This window comes from Protopterus annectens, chromosome 1.part0 (genome assembly GCF_019279795.1).
Source record: "Protopterus annectens isolate FY-2018-M chromosome 1.part0, PAN1.0, whole genome shotgun sequence".
Lineage (NCBI taxonomy): Eukaryota > Metazoa > Chordata > Ceratodontiformes > Protopteridae > Protopterus > Protopterus annectens.
The window spans coordinates 59332625-59347351 of record NC_056725.1 but is presented as its reverse complement, the minus strand read 5'-3'; the positions used below and the strand labels follow the sequence as shown (position 1 = coordinate 59347351).

General features: G+C 39.9%; 1 protein-coding gene across 1 annotated transcript in view; it reads right to left on the bottom strand.

Moving 5' to 3' along the window:
- The window catches only part of LOC122811525, a 1751548-nt gene extending 1742505 nt beyond the window's left edge, over nucleotides 1-9043 (bottom strand). The window contains exon 1 of the mRNA XM_044083457.1: nucleotides 8813-9043. Coding sequence (XP_043939392.1) covers nucleotides 8813-8914 — 102 coding nt within the window. The 5' untranslated portion in view covers nucleotides 8915-9043. The remainder of the gene's footprint in view (nucleotides 1-8812) is intronic.
- Between the last annotated feature and the right edge of the window lie 5684 nt (nucleotides 9044-14727).

Below are 14727 nucleotides of genomic sequence, written 5' to 3'. Positions count from 1 at the left end.
CTCAAAAGTTAGTTACGAAAATAAAATTGCCAAAAATTCCTAAGACAACTAGAAGGCATTCTACAGTTATGGCAAGAATCTAAATGGCAATGCTCAGATCTGCTCTGAGCTACAACAGAATGGCATTAAATATACTGATCCCAAGGATATTGCCAATATCCTGGCAGATCAATTTAGTGCAAACTTTACCCCCCTCTCACCCCCTAAAGGGCCCATCTCAATACCGAAAGACTGCCAAATTCCGGTAATCACGGCCACACAGGTAGAAACCACACTCTCCAAAGTTAAGAATACAGCATCCATGGGACCAGATGACATCCCAGGCTGTGTACTACATGGACTACAAAATGAACTAGCACGACACCTAAGTGTTATGTTTAATCATAGCCTCACCTCAGGCTTTGTGCCCACTGAGTGGCGCACAGCTACAGTTATCCCACTCCACAAGGGAGGATCCACCTTGGACCCCAGGAACTACCGTCCCATCAGTCAGACAAACCTGATCTGCAAGGGCATGGAACGCATTATCATGGAACTTGCAAACAAAGATATTGGCAACCTTCAAACACTGGACCCCACCCAGTTTGGGTTTTAAATTGTTAGTTGTATAATTATGTAAATATTGAGCTATTTGCTTATTTTAGGTTTTTCTTGGTTTTGTAATATATATATATATATATATATATATATATATATATATATATATATATATATATATATATATATATATATACACACATACATACACACACACACACACACACACACACACACATTTTGAGTTATTTTTAATTTACTTTTATTTATTAACATGAGTGAATTTAAATGTATATGTCCTAACCAGCTGTAATTGTGGCTTTAAGATGTAATTAACCCACGTGGTTTGAATGTAATTTAAAATTAAAGGCAGTCACCTATGGAGATGGTTATCAGTTTGCTTGTTTTATCTGAAGAAGTCGAGTGAATTTTTACCCGACGAAAAGTGGATTCTTAAAATTGTACATTTAATTAAAATCTTTTGGTCTACACCACGTTTCTGGCACGTTTGTCGAGTATAACGGAGTACCCGTGATACATATTACTATGGAAAGCATCATCATGGAACTTGCAAACAAAGACATTGGCAACCTTCAAACACTGGACCCCACCCAGTTTGGGTTTGTGAAGGGCCGATCCAGTCTCCTGAATCTAATTGACTTCTTTGAATCAGTCTCAGAGCTGTGGACGAGGGTAAGGCGGTCCACACAGCCTATCTGGACCTTGCCAAGGCCTTCAACACCATCCCCCACTCTAGAATCATAGATAAACTTACTAAGCTGGGCATACATCCCTACGTCACTCAATGGGTTGCCAACTGGCTTATTGACAGAACATAGACTGTAGAAGTAGCCGACTCCAAATCCAGACAAGTGGAATACCTCATGGTTCAGTCCTGGGACCACTCTTGTTTGGCATCTACTTCTCCGACATACAGGCCAACACTAAGGGACTCTGGCTAACAAAGTTCGCAGATGACTGCAATCTGGGAGCAATTACGGAATCCCCAAATTATGAGGATATTCTACAAAAGGGCCTTACAGAAACAGAAGCCTGGTGCCAGAGCTATGGGCTCAAGCTTAATACCAAGAAATGTATAGTTATCCCCTTTGGAAAAAAACATGTGCCCATGAATTACCACATAGGTGGCAGTACACTAAACATAGAAAGTGTGATGAGACAGGGACACAGTGGTCTCACTTTCGATAATCACATCTCCACAACATGGCACACCTCATCACTAAGGGCTTTTCATGCAGAAAAAAAGGAGGTCATTGTCCCACTGTACTCATCCCTCATTAGACTCATTATAGAGTATAGAGTATAATGCCCAGTTTAATATGAACCTTACAAGACATCCGCAACAGCTGGAAAGGCCACAGAAATACCTCACTAAAAGAATCACAGGCCTAAATCAGATGCCATATGCTGACAGTCTAAAAAAACTCTGGCTATACTCTGTGGCATATTGTCTACTCAGAGGCAATCTGCTTAGCATACAAGGCCATGTCAAACCCTCAGCTCATGGACATGCTCCACTTAAAAAAAAATCCCAACCCCTCAGAGCCACATGCTCCAGGGATCTAAACCTTCTCATCACAATAAAAATAAAACATGCTGGAGGGATAGGTTTCTGACCCAGAGACTCCTCATACTCTGGAATAGACTGCCCATACATGTCAAGCAGAGCGCCTCCTTGGCCCTCTTCAAAAGGAACCTTGATGATTGGATGGGAGATACGAAATTCACCCAGGGGATCATGTCAGTTGCCCTGCTAGACAGGGGTCCAGAGAAGTAAATATTGTGGGAGGAAATATCCAGGGAATTGTTATGGCTAGGGTTGTATAGGCCCTATGGCCGACAGCCTAGTACCAACCTATGAACCTCAGGGAGAGAGAGATAGAGAGAGACACAACAAACATCACACACAAACACACAAGCAACACATGCGTGCGCAACACGCACACACCACGCATATAAGATACACAAACACCGCACATATATAGATACATAAATGAAACACAACACACACATATATATATATATATATATATATATATATATATATATATATATATATATATAAAAACATAACACACATCTCACACAATACACAAGCAACACATGCGTGCGCAACATGCACACACCACACACACAAAACCCAACACACACACAAAAAGTGCTATCTCGGAATTGGTATATTTAAGTTACAGGGGGGGGTGAGTTGGGCGTAGCCCCCCTAACAGTTTAAGTTGTTTGTTGTATTTTACATGGTCAGCTTTCCAAAAGTTGATCATATGATCTCTGCCATTTGAAAGTCGACAATCTGAAAAGTCGACCATGTAAAGTAGACCCATTTTATATATATATATATATATATATATATATATATATATATATATATATATATATATATATATGTAAATAAATAAATAAAACACACACATATATACATATATATGTATATACATAAAAACACATGAGATTATATATAATCACACATTTTGTATACATTTATCACACACATACATATACACACATATACCCACATAGGACGTACATACGTGCGCACGCAAACACATACCCACAGAAATTCTAATTTAAAAAAAAATAATGTGTGCAATTAAGCAAAGGCCAGACCTGTCAAAAACATTTTGACAAGATTTATTGCAGTTGATTGAAATTATTCACAATGTATATTAGACCTATGAATCAACAACTCATTTGACATCATCCTATTAGAAAGTGTTCAAAGAAACTGAACTAAAATTATGGAATGCAGGGCAATCACATATCAAGAATATTTAGCTAAACTTAACATAATCGGTCAACCGATTGTGTCCCAACATGTTATACACATGTTGAAGAAACATTTTGTTCAATACTGCATTGCTGCAATCAGGTTGAAGTTCTGGAGGGGAAAATCATACCTTTTGAATAAAATGCAGAACCACTTCTTGGATCAAAGGTTTATCACCCAAAGCATCAAGAGAGTATGGAACAGACTCATTACAATTAAGGAAATACAACTCACTAGAATAAATTATTCAGGAAATCTTTAGAATTAAGGCAGACTTGGTTTGGTTTGAATGTCTTCTCTAGGACAATGGAGCCTGGGTTTTTATATTCCTTGACCTTCATTCATGCAGCTTCACAGAAACTATGAAAATTATTGCTCCGAAAATTGTTCCGAGAATGCATGTTAAAGCAAAGTCTATTGCCCTCAAGTATAAGTCTTACCCATGGCCGGCCTTAGGCATAGGCCAACTAGGCGGCCGCCTAGGGTGCCGCTGTAGCAGGGGTGCTTTTCCAGTATTTATTTGGTCTAGGTAGACCAGGTTGGTGGCACCTGGGTGGTGTGGGGGGGTGCTGTGGAGGCCTTTTGCCTAGGGCACCAGCTGACCTAAGGCCGCTGCTACTCTTACCTACAGAATCAGGAAGAGTGTAACGTGAGAGGTTGACAGAGTACAAATCAACACCCATTTTCTGAAATAAATATTCTACAACTTTGTCATGATTTACTACTTATTTTAATTCACCACTTTTTCTCCCCAGATTTCCAGTTTTCAGAGAGACAGAACAAAACTGTGTGTGAAAATTAGGTAAGAGAGTTATGCTCTTAGTGACCCCAGCTTTGTGGAATGGCTAAAGATTTGTGCAGTTCATTACATATGCAGTGACATCACTGCAGTGTGGTTACATGTCACTGTGTGGGGTTACAACACTACAAGTGCACTAAGCACTGTCAGCATAAGCTCAGGTAATACTGGTGATTTTCCTGCATTGATTAACTAAGAGTGAAATTACTGTGAAATATGGCTCTTGGCAAAAATAATGGGAGGGGCAAAGGCCCAAAAATAGTGACAAATTTTAAAATATTGCTCTTATTGACTTGGAAAATTGATAGAACGGGTTCTGTGTAAACATGCATTTTTAAGGCTATGAACTCAAATTAAAATGCATGTCATTATTTAATGATTTCAATCCTTCCTAACTTGCAAGTAAACATACATTTTTTGAGGAACAGACCAAATATACAGGTAAAAATCTGAACATAAAGGTATGCACATTTTGGTGTGTTCTACAAAGCAGCAGTTTTAGCTAAGCCACCCTACCTAGAATACCAAGGCAAAAGAAGTCAATGTGTGCCTCCCTGAAAACCATACCTCTCAACCTCTTAGAACAAGAGATCTGGACAAAGCCATAAATAAAAGTGGGATAAAGGCCCAAAACATAGGACCATTTTTAAATATTGCTCTTACAAACTTCAGAAAATTCATGCTAATACAAAGTCTGTTCTATCAATTTTTCTAAGGATATGAAGTTAGAAAATGATGCAACCTTTAATAATTTACCACTAACTCGCCAGAAAAACAATTTTATGAAAAAAAAAAATGGGCCAAAACTACAAGGCCAAAATTTGGACATTCTGCAAAAAAAAATCTATACCATAAACAAAATAAATTAGACGATGAGGGGCACAGGGACCATCATTTCTCAAATGTGGTTTCCTGTGCAACAGAACATTCAATCAACAGTATTTAAAAAAGGTACAGAGAGGCAAACAGATTTCCTGCGTACAAGTGTTATGAATGAGCCTATTCATTTTACTTTGAGTGTAAAAACAGAAACTGATGCTACCAACAGATCTTATGATGAAAGAAGAAAAAAAAATGTTTTCAAATGAGTGGCATACCTGAGTGATAAAACTCAGGAGCTATAGGCAGTGCATTATAGTTTACCTGTAAACATCTAAAGGCTCCAAATAGCTAATGGGGGGGGTCAGTTATCACCCCCTCTCTCGTTTCAGAGCTCTTCCTATCTTCAAGTTAACATTATAATGTTCTAAAAGAAGCTACTAATTTATTAAGTTAAACTTTTTTTTTTTTTAATATGTATGGCGAAGAACATTTTACTTAGGATGTTAAAGGCAATAGATGCAAACCAGTTATTGGAGAGACCCCCCATTTAAAAAAAAAAAAAAAAATCAGTACTTATGAATTTATCACAACCAGATTTCCGAAGTGGGCTAAATCATTATGTTTGGGCAAAAAGAGTCATCTTAACCTTAAAAGGGATCTGCACACAACTAAGTAGTAGTGCGTAACAGTGCATATGAAGCAGGAAGAACAGTAAAATTTTCTACTCCTGGGTGGTGTACTTCATTTGTTCTGTGAACTCCACAGTGCTGCGCTGCATTACAAATCCTGCATTCCTGACTACAACCTTAACACAGGAATATACCGTCTAACTTTTCATGGGCACTAATCAAACGCAAAGGTGCCTATAAGGAATAGTAAGCAACGGGGCAGTGATTCCTCAGGGACTGCTGGGCCAGAAGTGTTAAACATTATCCTGCTGCACACAGATACTACTGTTCATTTGAACTGGTTTACTCCCAACAGCCACTACACTAGTAACAAAAGGTGCTGTACAGGTTGAATGATTCACAGAAATATGCACCACATTTAACAATCTCAGATTACGCAGTCGGCTTGTCTTGCTGGAGTTTCATCCTTCGTAACATTAACGACAGAGAAGCAGCAGTCATGTTTACAGGTCGGGAAAGGAAGCTCCCCGGAAGAGGAATTCTGCCATTATTCCTCTTGCTATGTGAAAAAACAATCCGACAGAATAGTAGTTAAGAATTTACACAACCCTTCTTATGTTAACAGACATCATTTTGCGAAAACATTACAAATTATGACAGGTTAGGACTCTGGTTGTGATAATACACAAGTACCAAAAATTCTTAAGTCCCTCAACTTTAAAGAAAATTAACCATGGACATCAAAGTTCTCAACCTTCTGTCTCCAAAAAATGAAGAACCCTACCTCTCCTAATGAGAAGCAAATAGGAAAAATGTAGAAACACATACGAAAAGCTTACAAAGAATGTCAACTAGGAAAATGTTTATGGTTAAAATATGCCTTTTTTATATTCTTACAAACATGGCTCTCAACTATCCATCTCGAAAGTAATGAACACTGCCTCTCTGTTCCCCATTATCAGGGCTAAAGTATTTCTATTTACCATGGATATCTGTTTAAAAAAAATTCCATTGAACATGCGACAGATCCTTTCAGTGTGGAACTCTGAAGAACATGACCTTAAGACCCCAATATAATGAGGTACATTTGAGAAATATGCTTATAAAAACTTATTTTGATGAATTAATAGGATTCAGTTCTATTTGCCATGGATATCAGTTAAAAAAATTCCTAAGGCTAAATGGGTGACAGACCCTGTCAATCAGGAACTGAGAAACATTTTTAGGAACCCAAATGAGGAACGTTCCTCCTAATGAAGTACATTAGAGAGGTATGATTATACCAAGGTGATCATTTTGTTACAGGACCTAAACTGGAACACTTGAGGGCCACTCCGGGAATCCAGGGCTGCAATCCCATTCTCCCAGCCCCAATGGGAGTGGAGATAGGGCAGTCAAGTCATCTTGCATCAGGGCAGGCAGGTTGGCCTACTGTGCTTCACCAGGCACTATGAGGATGCCACTCTGAATAGCACCACCCAGGAGGCAAGAGGCCACATGCGAGGAGGCTTGAAGCTATGTACATTTGTTGGCACCTGGCACCGTGGGGGTGAGAGACTGAGGTGTGCCGCAAAAAGTGCGGACATGGGGTGACCCAGGACCATCTCTGCTGTGAGTTTGAAAGCCCTAGGTCCAAGGCAAAGTGGAGAACTTGTGTCACGTTAGTCTGGATAAGGGACTGTGAGGCTTTGTGGCCTAGCAGAGTTCCATAAGGCTAGGAAGATCCCCTGAGAGAGGCTCCAAGAGCATGCATGACACTGCATGACTTGGTAGCATTTTGGAGATATGTAACTCTGGAAAAGAGCTCTCTCTCCTCCGTATAAGTGGAACCCCAGAGGGGGTCAGTCCCAATGGAAGTCTGGAAGGGAGAGAGAAGTGGAGGATGACTAGTACAGGACAGCTCTCACCTGGGTGAGGGGGTACAGACCATGCCCCCGCTGGGACAGAAGTCTGGAAGGGGGACAGAGGCAGATAGTGGCAGGGCTGGCCGTGCTCCTGCCTGAGTGGGGGTCAGGCAGAGCTCTCCACAATGGAAGTCCTTAAGGGAACAACTGGCAGACAGTGGTGGGGCCTGGAGAGCTCCTGCCTGTGTGAGTGGGGTCAAGCAGAACCCCCCACGACAGAAGTCCTCAAGGGAGTGACTGACTGACTGCGGCAGGGCCTGGAAGGCTCCTGGCAGGGCGAATGCATCCAACCTTACCCCATACCCAATGGCATCCCCAAAAAATTAAAGTCCCCAAAGCTGCTTAGGATGTGAAACCAGAGAGACTGAGTGGTCTAAACTAGGACATTTCTGTGTCCTGAAGACAATGTTTGGGATTCCAGGACAGAGACTTCCAAACTGGGACTTCCTGGAAAAACTGGGACTGTTGGTCACCTTGGATTATACCAGTCAGCTCTCCCTAATTTTGCAGAATATGCCCATATGATAATCTTACCTCATATTTTACTATGTCAGTCATAATAAAAAAAAAAAAAAAAAAAAGAGAAAGAAATTTGAGGATTGCAGTTAGTCAGTAATGAGGAATGTCATACTTGTTTGCAGCACAGTGGTACATAAACCGTTCTGTTAACTTTTAACATAACTCAGAATGTTTGAAACATGTACTTGGATTGAGGCATTGATTTCCATTACTTCACCTTTGGCCAGAATTCTTGAGCAAAGGAATTGAGATACTCAACTACAGGTAGATGAACTAGCCAACCATTTTTGACAACTACCAAAACAGTTTTACATAATCATTTATTAAGCCTTCCAAAACAGTATTTTACTCCATTTCAAAAATAAACTCTAAATTACACGCGTTTTCACAAACACTATTAGTTTCGAACTACAGCAATATGTAGTTTTGCAAACGCTAGATGATGCAAGTAATAGAAATTGAAACGAGATACAGGCAGTAGTACTCTTAACTGCTTATTTCCAAATTTAGTAACACTCTACAACTTTTTTAAAAACACTCAACTTGAGGTGGTGTCCAAATAACAGGATGCGAGTTAAGTAGTATTTTCTGAAGGAACAGAAGTCTATAATACCAGTTTTTGAAAGCCAAGCGTAATCAATCACATTATATCCCAAAATCGACAGATTTAGGAAGAAATTAGAGGAATTTTGAACAAAAAACAGGGGCGTCCATGAAAAGTGAGATGAATGGAATCTGAGGAGCAAACAGTATAACTACACAGATTTAACCAAAATAATAGTAAACAATGTTATTATCTTACGTGCTGTTCAATTACTAATCTCCAGTTTTTCGTTTTTATACCAAACGACTTTAAATATTGAATCACAACTTGAACCAGCTGCCTGTTATCTGAAAGTTTCATGTTCAGCAGCACTAAGATACCGTTTCGAATCCCAAGTGATTTCACCTGAGCGTGAAGTAAACAGGCACACAGATAACAAGTTGGGTAGATTTATTGACTGTTACACACCTGATGTGAACCTACACTGCGTAGTTGGGCTTTTAAACCGTACGTTGAGCACTAGAGTCTTTGTAGTGCAGGAAGTTATACTTAAGTGGAAGTAGTGTTAACATTGCCCTTTAAATATTTTCATATAATGTAGAAAAAGGGAAAATGTGAATTCCTTACTAAACATTTCCACCTCCGAATATTTCATTGGGAAGAAGTACACAGGCTGCTTAAAGTTTGTGAAGGGCTTCGTACTTCTCAAACCCAGAACAATAAAAGTATAACACTGTTCAAAAATCATATCGGAAGGTTAGAAAGAGACGCATTTTTAATCTCTTTAGAAGAGAAGGTCATGAGGAAAGTTCTTCCTAATGAGGTACATTTAAAAGGTATGCATACCTCTTAACCTCTTAGGTCAGGACAATTGACATAAACAAAAGTGGGACAAAGGCCCAACAATAGGGACAGTTTTTAAATATTGCCCTTGCAAACTTAGAAAGTTGGTAGAACAAAAGGTTCTGCATTAGCATGAATTTTCTGAAGGGTGTGAAGTCTGAAACTCAGTTGTCTTTCATTATTTTTTAACTTCCGTGTTTAATGATTTGCCAGAAAACCACAATTTAGTGAAAAACAGAAAGGACAAAATATGAGGCAAAAATCTGGACATTTTGCGAAAATTTGTACAGTTGGAAGGTATGGAGGTATGATACATACCTACCTCTCAACTAACCCCATATAGTTATTGGTGATAAGAGACAGATGAAAGTAATACAATCTCTAAGCCGTCTTGCCAAGCTAACCTTCGAAACTGTACTACCTAAAGAGAGAGGAAACTGCAACAAGTAATTGGTCAGATTTTCTGAAATCCTTTGTTCTGTGAAGTTAAAAACATAGTTGTCTGTAAACCTCCAGTAAATGAAGATAATACTCCCCTTTATTTGAATAATTAGGGAAGAAGACTGGCAGTTGAATTGTCTGATTTATATTACATTCTGAAACTACTTTTGGTAAAAAGGATAGATTGGTCCTAAGGGCAACTTTACCTTTGTGTAGGGAGGTTTGCATGACAAGGCCTGAAGTTCGGAAACTTTTCTGGATGATGTAATAGCTACCAAAAATAAAGTTTTCCAAGACAAATACTTCAAGTCACAGGTCGCTAATGGTTCAAAAGGAGACAGTAAGGGTCTGAAGGACAAAGGTAGGATCCCAGGGAAGTATAGGTTCTTTGAATGGAGCTCTTAACATCAGGAGCCCCTTTAAAAATGCTTTACAAAATTTGTGTGACATCAGAGATGAGCTATCAAATCCCATGTGAAAGTTTGAGATTGCCGCTAGATGAATTTTAATTGTTGATGTAGAGGAACCAGATTTATAGAGACTAGCTAAGAAATCCAAAACATTATGGACGGAGCTCGTATAGTGATCAAGCTTATTGTTAAGGGCCCAGTTCGCAAATTTTTCCCCATTTACTTTGATAAAGTTTCCTAGTTGAAGGTCTGTGATGATCCAGAACGATTTGTCAGACAGGAGAGGAAAGGAAAGGATGCCTGGCAATCATGGGAATTGGAGAAGCCACACAGTGAGCTTGAGATGTTGGAAGTTTGGATAAACCATGCCCTCTGGAAAAGACAACAGATCTGAAGCTGGGTCCAGAATCCATGGTTTCCGCAGACGGTGAGGCCACAGGAAGAGAAACCAAACCTGTCGAGGCCATAATGGAGCAATGAGGATTACTGTATTTTCCATCCTCTTGGCTTTCTTTAGAAACTGAAATATCAGGGAAGTTGGGGTAAACACAAAAAAGACCAGTGGGGCCAATTCTGGAGAAGAGCATCGCTGGGTGACTCCCCCTGGGGGGGGGGGGTGATGGCAAAAATAACTTCCGCACTTATTCAGGGGGAGAGGCAAAAAAATCACAGCAAGGTTAGCCCCAGTGACGAAAATTTTTCATCGCTGCTACAGGATTGAGAGACCACTCATGAGGCATAAAAATAGTTCTGCTATGCTTGTTTGCTATCACGTTGGAGCTCCCCGGGATGTGCATTGCTGTGAGAAAGAGGTTGAAAGAAATCAACCATTGCTATACTCTGCAGGCTTCTCAACACAATGGGTAAGATTTGGTTCCCCCTTGTTTGTTTATATACCAGACTGCCGACATGTTGTCTGTTTGAATTGCCACTGTCCCTGTAGGAAGGGCATCCTGGAATGCTTGCAACGCTATAAGCACTGCCCTCATCTCTAGAACACTGATGTGCAAGTTGGACTGCATTTGCGACCATGTGCCTTGGACTGTCCTTCCCAGATAATGCCCCCCCATCTGGGAATCATCAGTGGTCACTATGGCTTGGGGTTGGGGAAGAATGAAAGGACGTCTCTAGAGAATTTGATCAGAGTGAAGCCACTACATAATATCCTGTTTGCAGCGAATGGTAATTACGATCAGGTAATACATAGGCTGGAGTATCAGAGACCACTGGGAAGCAAGTAACCATTGCAAGATTCGCATGTGATATCTTGCTAAGGGGACAAGAGTGATTGACGCTGCCATGGAGTCATGGCCGGCCTTAGGCATAGGCGAATTAGGCAACCACCTAGGGCGCCATACTGGCCGACCTTGTAAAGGGCGCTCTTTTTCTTTATGGATTTATTTATTTTAATTAATAAAGTTTGCATTCTTCTTGGCTCATAACTGGAAGCATGAACCATAGCGCAAGAGGGGGTGAGTGCCCTCCACCTTACAGCTGCAGGTTGGCTAGGAGACTTTAAAAAAAAAAGTCTTTACCTCACGGTACAAGCGTCTGTTACTTTAAGGAGGAACATGAACATGCATGCGTCATGATGCCAGAGTGGACCTAAATAACTTCTTCTGGCCTGCCCATAATTTAAACTAGCAGTTCCTTTAGTAAATGAGCCAAGTCCGCGTGTCCGCCTGTAGCCATTTGGTTTAGAAAGCAAGTAAGTGTATGTGTGCATGCGTCTATGTGTAATTTAAGCCATTCATTTCTGTATGAGAGAGAAAGTGTGTGTTTGTGTGTGTGTATGGAATTTAAATTAATTCTCTGTTTGTATGAGAGATGGTGTGTGTGTGTGTGTGTGTGTGTGTGTGTGTGTGTGTGTGTGTGTGTGTGTGTGTGTGTGTGTGTGTGTGTGTGTGTGTGTGTGTGTGTGTGTGTTAATGTGTGAGAGTAGGTTTGTGTATGTTGCTGATATGCTGAAAGTCTGCCAGTAGCAAAATCACTTTCTTATCTGTGATGCATATACATTTATAAAATATTGCATATAGTGCATTTTTAAATGTGTCCCAAAGCAGACCAGACAAACTCAATAACAACAGGGCACCTGGAAGTATTGGATAAAGTACTGAATCGAGTTATTTTAGAATAAATCCACAAGCTTCGCATAACACTTCTACAAAGTTAGTCCTATGTTTTGGATTAAAACGTGGGGATTCTAGTTAAGCATTAATAAACTTTGTAGAAGTTTGTGCGGAGGTCATGGTTTTATTTTAAAATAGTTTGATTGACTACTTTATCTGATCTTTCCTGGTGTTCTGTTATTGAGTTCAATTTTAAATGTCCATACTCAGCTTTGTATACTTTACTCAGACATGTTGTATGTGTGTGTTTAGTTAGAAGCTCTGGTGCAGGCACTTACTGTAAGCCGAAGACTTTTTAAAATGTATCCATTATTAATAGATAAAACTATGACTCGTAGAGTAAGTCTCATGTGGTGCCTTATGGAGCCTTTAGCCTGTATTTTGAAAAAAAAAAACTTTAGCATGTTTTACAAAAGTCAGCTAATAGTATTAGTGTTTACAAAAATGTTTTGCTGTATTCATGGCCCATGATCAGTTGTATGAGCTTTCCATCAACTGTTTCACTAAAATGCAACAAGGAAATTTTACAAAATTTGGATCATACGCCACTAAGACATATTTATATAATTTTGTTGTACAAACTGAATGAATGTGCTTTCATTGAAATAGATATACCCCACAAAGCACGATTAAATATATTATGCATAGTTTAAATTTAATGGCCTTTCAAAAACAGTGGCATTAATGCTTTTTCGGTGTGTTATATAGCATTCTAATCTAATTCCAAAATACAAGACAGCTGTTTACAGAATCAGGAGTTCAGCACTATTCTACACCGAGTGAAATGTAATACTATTAATTGTGTGATGCAATGCAAGTGGAAAGTCTGATATGTCTGTGATTTTTTTTTTGTCTATGATATTCTTAAACACATTTCCAGTGGTCTTACTGATGGGACATTTTTTAATTCTAATTTCACTATCTGCTTTACAAACTGAACTAAATGCAATGCGTACATTGAACATTAAGTGCTTTGCCTTTATACCTTTCAGTTATTAAAATTAATTAAATAGCGCAGTTCACCGGATGTAAAATCCTAAGTCCTTTGGTATTAAATGTCTCCTAGAAGTGCTGCAATGAGACCAGACTGGGTTGATTATGCTGCTACAATACCAAGAAATGATTGTCTTCAAATGCCAGCCTGCTATGTGGGAATAGAAAGAAGGTAGGTGTGTGTGTGTATAATTTAAACTAGTGGTTCCATCTGGTTCTGTATGAGAGAGAAACGTGCGTGTCTGTTGTATGAGAGAGTAGAGTAAGAGTGTGTGGAATTTAAACTAGTTAATTGCTGTATGAAAGAGAAGGTACGTGTGTGTGTGTTGCTATGTGAGAGTGTGTGTTTAACCTACCTTTTCAAGTGTTCAAATTTAGCATTATAGTTTGTCTGTTTCTCATAAATGTTGTGGTTTTCTGGCAAATCAGGGAGGACTGAAGTCACAAAATGACATTTATCTTCTTCTTCTTTCAGCTGCTCCCATTAGGGGTCAGCACAGTGGATCAACTGTTTCCATTTCTTCCTGTCCTCTGCATCTTGCTCTGTCTCACCAACCACCTGCATGTCCTGTCTCACCACATCCATAAACCTTATCTTAGGCCTTCCTCTTTTCCTGTTACCTGGCAGCTTCATCCTTAGCATCTTTTTCCCAATATACTCTGCATCCCTCCTCAGCACATGTCCAAACCAATGTAATCTTGCCTCTCTGGCTTTGTCTCCAAACCTTCCAACCTGGGCTGACCCTCTAATATACTTATTCCTAATCCTGTCCATCCTCGTCAAACCCAGTGCAAATCTTAACATCTTCAGCTCTGCCACGTCAAGCTCTGACTCCTTCCTTTTTGTCAATGCCACTGTCTCCAACCCATATAACATAGCTGGTCTCACTACCCTCTTGCAGACCTTCCCTTTCACTCTTACTGGTACTCGTCTGTCACAAATCACTCCTGACACTCTTCTCCACCCACTCCATCCTGCCTGTACTCTCTTCTTCACCTCTGTTCCACACTCCTCATTACACTGAACTGTTGATCCCAAGTATTTAAAGTCATACACCTTCGCCACCTCTACTCCCTGCATCTTCACCATTCCTCTATCCTCCCTCTCATTCACACACATATATTCTGTCTAAGTCCTGCTGACCTTCATTCCTCTTCTCTCTAGAGCATATCTCCACTTTTCCAGGGTCTCCTCCACCTGTTCCCTACTCTCACTACAGATCACAATGTCATCTGCAAACATCATAGTCCAAGGGGACTCCTGTCTGATCTCATCTGTCAACCTGTCCATCACCATTGCAAATAAGAAAGGGCTCAGAGCTGATCCTTGATGTAATCCCACCTCTACCTTAAATGC